The 13,074-nt window shown below is 39.9% G+C and overlaps 1 protein-coding gene across 4 annotated transcripts in view; it reads left to right on the top strand.

The window, feature by feature from the left end:
• PLA2G7 (phospholipase A2 group VII) overlaps positions 1-11,752 on the top strand; it is a 31,312-nt gene extending 19,560 nt beyond the window's left edge. For 3 of the 4 annotated variants that reach the window (XM_063317611.1, XM_063317594.1, XM_063317603.1), the window contains 3 exons: positions 1,630-1,800; positions 8,737-8,885; positions 11,623-11,752. In XM_063317611.1, the coding sequence (XP_063173681.1) occupies positions 1,630-1,800; positions 8,737-8,885; positions 11,623-11,726 (424 nt within the window). In that variant the 3' untranslated portion in view covers positions 11,727-11,752. Of the gene's footprint in view, positions 1-1,629; positions 1,801-8,090; positions 8,703-8,736; positions 8,886-11,622 lie in introns of those variants that run through there. The other variant, XM_063317620.1, reaches the window with a different exon arrangement.
• The last annotated feature ends 1,322 nt before the right edge of the window (positions 11,753-13,074 follow it).

The raw sequence follows: 13,074 nt of genomic DNA, 5'->3' as shown, positions 1-13,074 counted from the left end.
TAGTAAGCCTATGGACGTACCATTAGGGATACCTTATCTGGACTGCAATAATTCATACAACCATTATATGGTTAAATTGAGAGAGAGAGAGAGAGAGAGAGAACTCTTTCAGCTGCCATCTAATGGCCATACAGATGTTATAGGCACTTTATAAAATCAAGTACTGTTGTTGCCGTATAAATAATTTTAAAAGCTTTATTTTGGAAGTAGTATCTCCATAAAGAGCCAGTTTGGTGTAGTGATTAAGGCATCAGGCTAGAAACCAGGAGTCTGTGAGTTCTCGTCCTGCTTTAGGCACAGAGCCAGCTGGGGGACCTTGGGCCAGTCCCTCTCTCTCAGCCCTAGGAAGGAGGCAATGGCAAAGCGCTGCTGAAAAACCTTGCCAAGAAAACCACAGGGACTTGTCCAGGCAGTTGCCACGAGTCAACATTGACTCGAAGGCTAGCACACACCCACACACACACTCACTCACATACACAAAATCTCCATAAATTTATGGAGTAGGTGAACAATGCACAATGATTTCTGCCGATTTTAATGTGAATTGTATTGGTACATATTTAGTAATATTATACAATAATCACTACAGCTCTCATTCCTCAGTACTGAGAATGGTTTTTCTGTAGTATGGTGGCTTTGCTAGCCAAATAAGTGTCAATGAATTGCTTTTTATTACATTTCTCTTAAGGTTTCATTCCAAATGATAGGTCATCCCCTGATTGTGAGATCTTCCTCTTATTTGTTTATTGGTTCACTTTTCTAATTACTCTTTGTTGGTTTGACTGCTGATCCTATGACTGTTGGTAGGAAATGTTATTCCACATATAATCTGAGACTAGTGAAATGTCTCTCTTCAATCTGAATCATTTGTAAAGTATTTCATGGGTGGAAATCCTTCTCCATTGTAATGGGTATAAATTGGCTTTTTGCAAGTGTTTGTACTGAACAGTGGAAAATTCTTTGAGGGCTATTTTTTATTACCAGAATAAGTACTTAAGCAATGCTTACCTAGGTGTGAATATTACTATAACAAGGGTATATACACATATAATAGTAGAACTGCAGATGTGGGATTGATTGATTGATACATAGATTTGTATGCTACTTACTCCGTAGATTCAAGGCAGCTTATCCCGTAAAACAATAAACGTAAACATAAAATCACAGTACAGAAAATTATTAAACAATATCATATTGGCCAGCTCCAAGCCACTTCCAGTAAACAGATGTCAACCTTATGTAGTACTCTGCTTTCCATGGATTCATCTTGAAATCCATGGCCCAGCGCTCATGGAAAGATCTGTAATGCAGGATATTCCTAAAGTATTCCCTGACAGATTGCTTTTGCTCTTCAGTCTTTACTTAAACAGCTTATCCCACCATCTCTTAACACTGAACGCTGAGTCCCCAGTTGGAGGAGATGGGCGGTGACAAATTTGATAAACAAACAAACATGTCTGACAAGAAAGTTTCTCCTAATGGAACTTAATAAAACTAATGTAAAATGTCTCTACGGATACAGAAGTATGATTTACAGCATCTATGTACAGTTTAGGATGTGCAAGATTAGGATGTGCAAACTGATACTGGCATGTTACACATTCATAGAACTTTTTTTTTTCTGAACAGATGCGGTATTCTTCTTGATGCATGGATGTTTCCCCTATCTGATGAAGTATATCCCAGAGTTCACCAGCCATTGTTGTTTATTAATTCAGAAAAATTCCAGTGGGCTTTGAATATCCTAGAAATGAAGAAACTTAACTGCAAAGGCAGAGAAAGAAAAATGATAACTATCAAGTAAGTAGCCTTGTAGTAAGTAGTTTTCAGTAGCCTTAATTTCTTTAGAATGGGATTTAGAAGTATGGGGTTATATATAGAGTTACAAGTCATATAGGTTAAAACTTATCGAGCACAACTGAGATAAGCACCTATATCACCTTCAGGTGTTGTCCTGGAACCCCCAAATTATTATTTTTAAATTTTAAGTAGCAAAATTTAAAATGACAAAATTTTATGACAAAATTTCAAAAATGATATTGACAAAATCAAAAGGTTTGATAATCCCACAACATTGTTATTGGTCCCTCTGAATTTTAGCTATCCCACAGGCAGTCTTTTTATAACTTTTCAGCCTGCCTCAGTTCTGATTGGTCTAACCCATCATCCAAGATTGAGCTTGGTAATTCATTGGTCCTCTTCTGGCTGTCTGGGATCTTTTTCCTGGGATCAATTTTCCATGACTGCTTGTTCCTGAATATCCTGAAATACTCCTCTTCCAAGAAGGTCTAAGAACACTTTCTGAGTTCTTATTGATCAGGTTAATCTCCTCTGGATCCTCTGTTAGATACAAGGGTACACATGTCCTTTATTTGGTTAAATCTAACTGCACCATTAGTCACACACTTTTCACATTTGGGTAATTTCAGCTATTGGGAAAGAATATAGACCTGGCCTTGGGAAGGAGAAAAGAATTATTGAACCATTAAGCAAAGAGTTTCAGAAAATAATTTTCTGAGAAAGAGGAAAGTGTGAAAAAAGAAACTGACAGATTTTCAAGGTTCTATTTTCCTACCTTGCCTACCTTGAAGGGTTGACAACCATTTATTTATTTTATTTATCATATTTTTATCACTGCCCATCTCCCCCACATGAGGGACCCTGGGTGGTTCACAACAAAAAAGCAGGGACTGTTGTTTAGGGCCTGCAAGCCTGTATGACTTAACTAAAGCCAGAACCCATGTTCCAACATTCCATGTTCTAATGAAAAGCAGCAATCAGTACAGAGTACACAATAGGTTGAGGTTGCTGATAGCTTTCTAGAAAGATTACCTTTATAGACTGAGTCAAATGCAAACCTAATGTCTAAATGTCACATGGATCTACATGAATGCATTTCAGCTACATGCTGTACCTCTCATGCTTGATCACCCATGGAGTTTTAGGTTTCCTTAAACCTGCTTGCTTTTCTGCAATAATGCCTTCTTAATTCAAACCAAACCAGTGACAACTTGCTTATATTGGCAGAAGCATCTTTATTCCCTTTTCCGAAAATGGGGATTATTATAGCTAAACCCCAGTTCTTTGGGATGTTTGTTCTTCTGTCAGTGTTTGTGAGTAGGAGACCAGGACTTATGACCATTAGTTAGTATTTTCCTTTAGCACTTGTATAGGAATGAAATCACATCCAAGGGCCTTCTGCACTCTTAAGCTGGGAAATAAGACCAATTATGTCAGAAACTGATACCTCTGGCTAATACTAGGAGATGTAGCCTCAGTAGGGGGTGGTGGTGGTGGGAGAGCAGTCCTGTAATGCATAGTTTGCAGATATGGGTTTCTACTTGTTCCATTGTTCTGTCTTTATAGTATGTAGTCATATGTTAAGGTTTTAATAGTGGGAACTAAATCTTTTTTGTTGTTACACCATTTTATTTACCTTTAGTAGATGTGTATACCCCCCCCCACACATATATAAATACATACACACACACACATTTAATATATGTGTATATATAGATGACTACATCCTTTGCAGCCAAAGATGGTGGACATCTATACAGTCAGCAAAAACAAGACCTGGAGCTGACTGTAGTTCAGATCACGAACTTCTTATTGCACAATTTAGGATCAGACTAAAGAGATTAGGGAAGACCCACAGATCAGCTAGATATGAACTCACTAATATTCCTAATGAATATGCAGTGGAGGTGAAGAATAGATTTAAGGGACTGGGCTTAGTAGATAGGGTCCCAGAAGAACTATGGACAGAAGTCCGCAACGTTGTTCAGGAGGAGGCAGCAAAATACATCCCAAAGAAAGAGAAAACCAAGAAGGCAAAATGGCTGTCTGCTGAGACACTAGAAGTAGCCCAAGAAAGAAGGAAAGCAAAAGGCAACAGCGATAGGGGGAGTTATGCTCAATTCAATGCAAAATTCCAGAGGTTAGTCAGAAGAGACAAGGAATTATTTTTAAACAAGCAATGTGCGGAAGTGGAAGAAGACAATAGAATAGGAAGGACAAGAGACCTCTTCCAGAAAATTAGAAACATTGGAGGTAAATTCCAGGCAAAAATGGGTATGATCAAAAACAAAGATGGCAAGGACCTAACAGAAGAAGAAGAGATCAAGAAAAGGTGGCAAGAATATACAGAAGATCAGTATAGGAAGGATAACAATATCGGGGATAGCTTTGACGGTGTGGTCAGTGAGCTGGAGCCAGACATCCTGAAGAGTGAGGTTGATTGGGCCTTAAGAAGCATTGCTAATAACAAGGCAGCAGGAGAAGATGGCATCCCAGCTGAACTGTTTAAAATCTTGTGAGACGATGCTGTCAAGGTGATGCATGCCATATGCCAGCAAATTTGGAAAACACAAGAATGGCCATCAGATTGGAAAAAATCAACTTATATCCCCATACCAAAAAAGGGAAACACTAAAGAATGTTCAAACTATCGAACAGTGGCACTCATTTCACATGCCAGTAAGGCAATGCTCAAGATCCTGCAAGGTAGACTTCAGCAATTCATGGAGCGAGAATTGCCAGATGTACAAGCTGGGTTTAGAAAAGGCAGAGGAACTAGGGACCAAATTGCCAATATCCGATGGATAATGGAAAAGGCCAGGGAGTTTCAGAAAAACATCTATTTCTGTTTTATTGACTATTCTAAAACCTTTGACTGTGTGGATCATAACAAATTGTGGCAAGTTCTTAGTGGTATGGGGATATCAAGTCATCTTGTCTGCCTCCTGAGGAATCTGTATAACGACCAAGTGGCAATGGAAAGAACAGACCACGGAACGACGGACTGTTTTAAGATTGAGAAAGGAGTATGGCAGGGTTGTATACTCTCACCCTACCTATTCAACTTGTTCGCAGAACACATCGTGCGACGTGCTGGGCTTGAGGAATCCAAGGCTGGAGTTAAAATCGCTGGAAGAAACATTAACAATCTCAGATATGCAGATGATACCACTTTGATGGCTGAAAGCGAGGTGAAACTGAGGAGCCATATGACAAAGATGAAAGAAGGAAGTGCAAAAGCTGGCTTGCAGCTAAACCTCAAAAAAACCAAGATTATGGCAACCAGCTTGATTGATAACTGGCAAATAGAGGGAGAAAACGTAGAGGCAGTGAAAGACTTTGTATTTCTAGGTGCAAAGATTACTGCAGATGTTGACTGCAGCCAGGAAATCAGAAGACGCTTAATCCTTGGGAGAAGAGCAGTGACAAATCTCAATAAAATGGTTAAGAGCAGAGACATCACACTGACAACAAAGGTCCACATAGTTAAAGCAATGGTATTCCCCGTAGTAACATATGGCTGCGAGAGCTGGACCATAAGGAAGGCTGAGAGAAGGAAGATCGATGCTTTTGAACTGTGGTGTTGGAGGAGAATTCTGAGAGTGCCTTGGACTGCAAGAAGATCAAACCAGTTCATACTCCAGGAAATAAAGCCAGACTGCTCACTTGAGGGAATGATATTAAAGGCAAAACTGAAATACTTTGGCCACATCATGAGAAGACAGGACACCCCGGAGAAGATGCTGATGCTAGGGAGAGTGGAAGGCAAAAGGAAGAGGGGCCGACCAAGGGCAAGGTGGATGGATGATATTCTAGAGGTGACGGACCCGTCCCTGGGGGAGCTGGGGGTGGTGACGACCGACAGGAAGCTCTGGCGTGGACTGGTCCATGAAGTCACGAAGAGTCGGAAGCGACTGAACGAATAAACAACAAAAAGATCTGTATATTACTTCTTTTCCTGACTTAGTTTACCCCAAGTAGCACAATTTGAATGTAATTCATATGCACTGTATAATTTATTATTACTTTTTTTGCTTTCCTACAATCTGTATCAAACTATGACTTGTTTAATTACTGAAGGATAGAGTGCTTCCTATTGGCTCTGCAAAATACCATCTAACTTTTGAATTGTTAAGTTAGAATATCTTCTATTGTGGTATCTTCAGTCATCCCCTACAAAATAAGTTCTTATACATTTCCTATTTTTAGTAGCTCTGAAACATCAAAAGCTACTTCTCCAGACCAACTAACTCATACAAGTCCATTCACAGGATTCAGATCAGGTGCTATATCATGGCGGAGAATAACTGGCATATCATAGAACTCATTTGACTTTGCAGCTATAGATAGGTGACATATAGCCTCAAATTTCACTGCTATCTCGGCAGTAGTACTCAATACACTTAACAGTGTACAGTCTGTTGCCTTTTCAAAAGGTATGCTCCTGAGCATAGTCAGTTTCAATAAAACTATTAAGTAAGCGTAAATCAGAACAGTTTGTCATTTTCCTCAAGCTTAAGCCAACAAAGTTGCAGACCTGGTCCTTGGCAGCAAGTTTTAGAGAGATCTAGGTAGATAGGTAAACCTTATTAGGATCTTTGACCAGCATGTGTACATATACATACAGGTAGTCCTCACTTAACAACAATAACTGGGACTGTAATTTCCATCACTAAGCAATGTGGTCATAAAGTGCAATGTCATGTGATTGCATCGCTTAGCAACAGCAATCCCTGCACTCCCCATTGCTGTCGTTAAGTGATCACAGGTTGTTAAGCGAGGACCTCTCATGACTGCAACTTGAAACTTCCTGCCAGCTTCCCACAAAGTCAGTGGGGAAGTCAGCAGGAAGTTACAGGTCCTGGGCAGCTCACAAGCAGGCAGGTGGGCAGGTGAGTACTACGGAATGTGGTAGGATGGGGGTTGCTGCAGTGAGTGCATGCCTGCTGGGGAGGGGTTGCTGCAGCGCAGTGTGAGTGCATGAGGGCTGGGGAGAGGGTGCTGCTGTTAGGCGTGAGTGTGGCTGGGCAGGGGAGGGGAGGGGGTGCTGCAGCCGGAGTGTGTGCTATGGAGTACAAGATTCCTGGGATCTCATACTCGGTAGTGGAGCTCCTTGGGAAAAAAAGTGTTGGGAGCGACTTGCAACCTTCCCTGCCAGCTTCCCCATTGACTTTGCTTGTGGGAAGCCAGCAGGGAAGGTTGCAAATGGCAATTATGTGACTGCAGGACACTGCGAGCCAGTTGCCAAGTGCCCGGATCAGGATCATGTGACCGCAGGGATGCTGGGACGGCCGGAAGTTCGAGGACCGGTCATAATTACCGCTCTTTGAGCGCCATTGTAACTTCAGATGGTTGCTGAATGAATGGTCAATAACAGAGGATTACCTGTATATGTGTGTGTGTGTGTGTGTATACATAGACATTCACACACAATGTATATTAAAGATGGCAATTAAAATAAGTTATATGAGTTAAAGAGGAAGAAAGGGAGGGGAAAGTGTCTTAAAGGTATCAAAGAAATGCCGTCTTGTTGGACGGCATTGGTTGCCTCACTCTTGTAGCAGCGAGGCAGAGTCTGGCACCATTATGGGTGACAGTGCTTTCACGGTCTGCTAAGAAATAGGAGATGTACAGTTGGCCGTCTCTCCCTGGGAATTCGTTTATGAGTGGCTGGATTGATCCCTCAGCAGGTTCAAATAGAAATTACAGTGCAACAGGAGATGCCGAACATCCTCTGTGGTGTGGGAGTCACAGAGGCAAAGTCGTTTGCGGAAGGGAATTTTTTGATATTCACCATCCATAACTGCTGAAGGAAGTGCGTTGAATCTGAACAGAGCAAATGCTCTGCGATGTCTGTTGTTTATTAGAGATCAGCAATAACCAGCTGGCTTGGTGGGTAGAGAGTAATCTAAAATTCCAGATCATCTGGAGAGTAACGATGTACTGCCCATACATTAAGTTATTTTTTCTGATGCCTGCCCAGATTGAAATTGTCCCGGTGATTACAAGAGAGCTTGGTCTGGCAGTACACAATTTCAGCCAGCATGACTAACTTCACTGCAGTAGCAATTTGAATTTGAGTTGTAAATAGCTTCGGAGCTGCTTGATCGGTTAGCCCAGTGTTTTTATCATTGTTTCTGCAGTCTTACTCACTACCAGATAATACTTGAAGTTCAGCGATGATTCTCTATTTCCTCTTGATGTGTTAAGCCAGGTCAATTGATGTCTTCTCCCTCAGGGATCTTAAACTAGGCCAGATTGTAAGTCAGTATCTTTCTACGTGTTACCAGGTCCCTCATAGGAGACTCCTGTACAAAGTTATTATCCAAAGGCATCCTTTCTGAATGTTAAGTCTGAGGGGATGAAATTTTCCTCATGCGCTGCTCTGAAGGTGGACATTCCTCTCTCTCTCTCTGTCCATCTACGGTATCATTGACGGAGATCAGCAAGTAGCCTAGCAGATTACAGATATTGTTTAGGATAGCTTTCAAATATTCTAGCCTTGCCATGTATGTAATTGAATGACTCTAAATAACCTAATTTAGATTAAATAATCAGACATGAATACTAATTGTTCAACATGGACTGCGCTTTACCTCCAGGTTGCAATTGTGGTTGTGTTCCTTTGATCTCCAAAGGAAATATTATTCCATGTGTCTTTATCCTAATGATAATAAACAATTCTAACCTATGTTCTTATTGCCCCTTAAGAAAAATAGAAAGGAACAAAAGACCCAGAACATTACCCACCCACACCCCAAAAAAACCCTTGTAGAAACACGTCGAGATAAAATATAAAGAACAAAACAAAAACCTTCAGAACCGAAAATGTTTAATTAGGGTCTGTGTGTTTCAGCCGTGTTTGTAAACATTCCCTCTGGTAGGCAGAGTTGGTTACTTGCTAGGTGTATCCTTATGCATTTTTGCTATTTGCAGAGGAACAGTGCATCAGAGTTTTCCTGACTTTACTTTCCTTGCTGGAAACATCGTTGGAAAAATTTTTAAACTGAAAGGAGATACAGATCCAAAAACAGCTATTGATATTAGCAACAAAGCTTCACTGGCCTTCTTACAGAAACATTTGGGTAAGTCGCTGCATTGCGTTTATATTTAACTTGTAGCACCCCCTACCCCTAAGGGTTCGTAAGGTGATAATATGTTATAGACATTATCTTTCCACCTATGGATCACAGTATTTGATGCAACTTTAGCCTCTGATCACCAGAAGCTACTGAAAATATAAAGATATTTGTGCTTATGTAATTGAATATGTTACATTTCCTGTGGAGATTCTGTCAAAACGGGTTTCATTGATTTAGAACTGCTCAGCACACAGGCCATGTAGCACCTTTATGTCTTTCGGGTATTCCTGCAGGGAAATTATTCTATTTCAGTAGCTTTAAATACTATGGCTAAAATATAGGTCACTCACCAGATTGAGAGAGAGTGAGAGAGCGCGCACCAGTGTGGTGTAGTGGTGAAGGCACCAGGCTAGAAACCAGGAGACTGTGAGTTCTAGTCCCACCTTAGACATGAAACCATTTGGGTTACCTTGGGCCAGTCTCTCTCAGCCCTAGGAAGCAGGCAAGGACAAGCCAGTTCTGAAATCTTGCCAGGAAAACTGCAGGGTAGTCACCAGGAGTCAAAAACTGACTCAAAGACACTCCCCCCCCCAAAAAAGTTATGCATCCTCCAATTACATTGGCCACCCAAAGGCATCACATGACTGGTTTCATCCTTGTTGGAACTCCTCAGATGTAAGTAGCCAGATATTATTCTATGGGGTTGAAACCCTCTACTGGAAATTGAATTCACAGATCCTTGCACTTTAGATGATTACTATATACAGTGCACTAGCTTAAGGTGATATTTAGGTCCTGGTGCTCAGCGGTTGCAGGAAATGATATTTAGAAGCTCTATCAGAAAGGTATATACAGTCTGCCTTCCCTTAAGCTCTCAGAGCAGAGTTGCAGATGCTAAATTATGTCATACTCCCAAGTGTGGGGTTTTACACTACTTCCAACTGGTGACATGGCGTCTCCTGGTGGTCACTGTAACTGAAAATACTATGCGCTGTAAAAAACAGAGAAACTGCCCCCACCTCAAGAAGGTGGGGGGGGGGAGTGGAAGTCATGTAATGTAGCATCTGTATCACTCTTCTCTGACAGCTTAAGGGAAGGTGGACTGTGTATATACCATTCAGATTCATCTCCCAAGCATCTGAGCCTTTTAAATACTTCACGGCATGAAAATAATTTTTTGTTTTAAGCTGAACTAAAGAACCAGACATATAGTACACTTGTTTGAGCATTTTAATATATAAAAAGGCTTAGGCTGCATATCTGTATTCACTGACTAGAACAGCCTTTCTTAACCTTTTGACCTGGAGGGACCTTTGGAATATTTTTTCATGCCTCAGGGAACCCCTATACATTCAGGCTCAAATATAGGCCAGAAGTTACAAAATTATTATGTTCGTTTCATATGTAGGCCTGCATTAAAAGTGTTCTTAAACTAAAAATAAAGAATGAAAATTACTGCTTTAATGTGAAGTTGCCCAAATTTGAAATAATTTTTTAAATAAATCGTGATCTCCCTGGGAACCCCTAGTGACCTCTCGTGAAACCCTGGGGTTCCATGGAACCCTGGCTGAGAAGCCCTGGCCTAGCGAGTAAATGCCACTTAAGCCATTGAGACACACGAGAAGGCAAGCAGATTGTGTACCAGTTGGCTTGGGACCCAGGTACCTGAATGAACATGTATTTATATCAACCTGGCTACGTACTGAAATACACTTAGAGACTTTCCTCCAAGTAAACCCCTTAATACAGGTGGCCTTATCAATATACCAGTGGTTAACTTTTTGGTGCCAGGCGCTTAGTTTATTCTAATTGTTAAACATGGATTTTCTATTGTATATGTTTTTCCTCCTCTGGAAGTTTTACTGAAAGGTGAAATATACTTTTCAAATAAACATACTTTAAATCTTTTTAAAAATGAGTATTTTCGGGCTTTATAAATCACAGAGACCTTGAATAAGCATTTATGGTGGAGACAGAAATATGATTACCTGATGAATATGGGCTGTCCTCCATCTTTTTTTAATACTAGTTTTATTAAATGTTACAATTAAAAAGATAAGAACTAATACAAACTAAAAAAATAAGAAGAAAAAATAGAAAGTGCAGAAAAGAAGGGGAAAAATAGAAAAGAATGAAAAAGTAAGAATATAGTAAAGAAAATATATAAAGAAGTGACTTCCCCCTTTGTAACAACAAGTATAAACAGTTTTAGTTTTTAGATGGTAACCCTTAATGGACTTTTGCTGACCAGGACTGAACAAGGCTTTAAGGATTTATTTATAGCCAAGAGATGAGATATGGGAAGAAGAAATCATTTGTTGTATTTTAAGAGGAGGTGATAAGTTACTAAAATTGTTTATACTTGTTACAAAGGGGGAAGTCACTTCTTTATATATTTTCTTTACTATATTCTTACTTTTTCGTTCTTTTCTATTTTTCCCCTTCTTTTCTGCACTTTCTATTTTTTCTTATTTTTTTAGTTCATATTAGTTCTTACCTTTTTAATTGTAATGTTTAATAAAACTAGTATTAAAAAAAGATGGAGGACAGCCCATATTCATCAGGTAATCATATTTCTGTCTCCAGTATAAATGAATGTCAGTTTTAGAACACCAAAGCAAGCTTAATTTTAATATATTGTGATTCAGAAACATTGAGATAAACATACAATTTCTCTGAATATGATTTAATACTTTGATGTATCTGTATGTGCCATCTGATTTGAATTCATCTTCTGTAGGTCTCTCAAAAGATTTTAACCAATGGGACCCTCTTTTAGATGGTGAAGGACATAATGTCATTCCAGACACCAATATTGACTTAACCCCAATGGCATCTCTGTGAAAATAAAGATTTTAATTGTCCTTAAACATTCCTGAGTAAATGTTGCTGATTTGCTGATAGCTCCATTGCAAAGAGTGTTTTATAACATTTTAGGCCAATTGAACAAACTGAGTATGTTAAATGTGGTCCTCATTTAACAACCACTTGTTCAGCAACCATTTGAACTTGCAATGGCACTGAACAAGTGGTAGTTATGATCGGTTTTGAAGTTCTGGCTGTCACAGCCCCCCGCAGTCACATGTTCGTGATCTGGGCACTTGGCAACCAACCCAGATTTCCAACCGTCGCAGCATCCCACAGTCACGTGACCTTCTCTGCTGGCTTCCCACAAGCAAAGTCAATGGGGAAGCCAGCAGAAAGTCAGAAGTCACAATCACGCGAGATCCTCACTTAATGACAGTAACTGGGGAATGCCAGAACTGCCATTGCTAAGTAGCATGGTCACATGATGTCACACTTTACGACCATGTTGCTTAGTGATGGAAATTCTGGTCCCATTTATCATCATCAAGCAAAGACTACCTTGAACGAATAAACAACAAAAACCTGTACACAGTTAAAATGTCAGTATTTTTAAGTTGAAACTTTCTGAGTTGCTTTCTAATATAAAAGGAACAAAGAAAGGAACTAAGTAAACATCAGTTACTAAAATGTCTTTTATTGGTAGATATGATTCAGACATGATATTCCTACCACTATATGCATTTTCAAAAGCTGACAGTCTGACAGTGTTACTATCCCTGCAAATAAAAAAATGTGTGGGATTTCTAGAGGGGCTGGTATTGCAGTTCCCAGAAATTGATCAGTAAAGCTAGCTAGCTTCTGAGAGTGGGATGTTAGGAGAGACCAGAGATAACCTCCTGGTTTACTCCTGTATTTTAAAGTAGAGGTTGGTCCTGCAGCAGCATAATAGCCATTATCTGCTTTTCACTTACTCACCCTGAACGTAAATTGCCATCTGGTATTGGATACATTTGGGCCACCAATTGATGGGACTAGGAAATTAGTTTATTTGCATGTCTATTTGATCCCAGTAGGGTAAGGTTTTTGCCTTCCTCACAGTGGGATCTCCAGTCCTCCTCCTGAGCTGAAATTACTGTTACTTTTAGAAGTCATGAGTTAGTGGTATTGGACAGGGTAAATTGAGCTGTTATTGGTATGGCTTAATGAACCAAAGTACCTTAGGGAAATAACATGCCTGTTACGCATCCAGGTAACAAAATATGCCCATGTACCACTCTATACCAAGATGGGCCCTAGGGTTCTTTTTGCATTACTTCAGCAACCAAAATACAAGTATGGTATATGCCATTAATCAGACTGTCCAATAATTGTGTCCTTGTTGTGC

The sequence above is a fragment of the Candoia aspera genome, chromosome 1 (assembly GCF_035149785.1).
Source record: "Candoia aspera isolate rCanAsp1 chromosome 1, rCanAsp1.hap2, whole genome shotgun sequence".
In the NCBI taxonomy this organism is placed as follows: domain Eukaryota; kingdom Metazoa; phylum Chordata; class Lepidosauria; order Squamata; family Boidae; genus Candoia; species Candoia aspera.
This window is presented reverse-complemented; position numbering and strand designations above follow the sequence as displayed.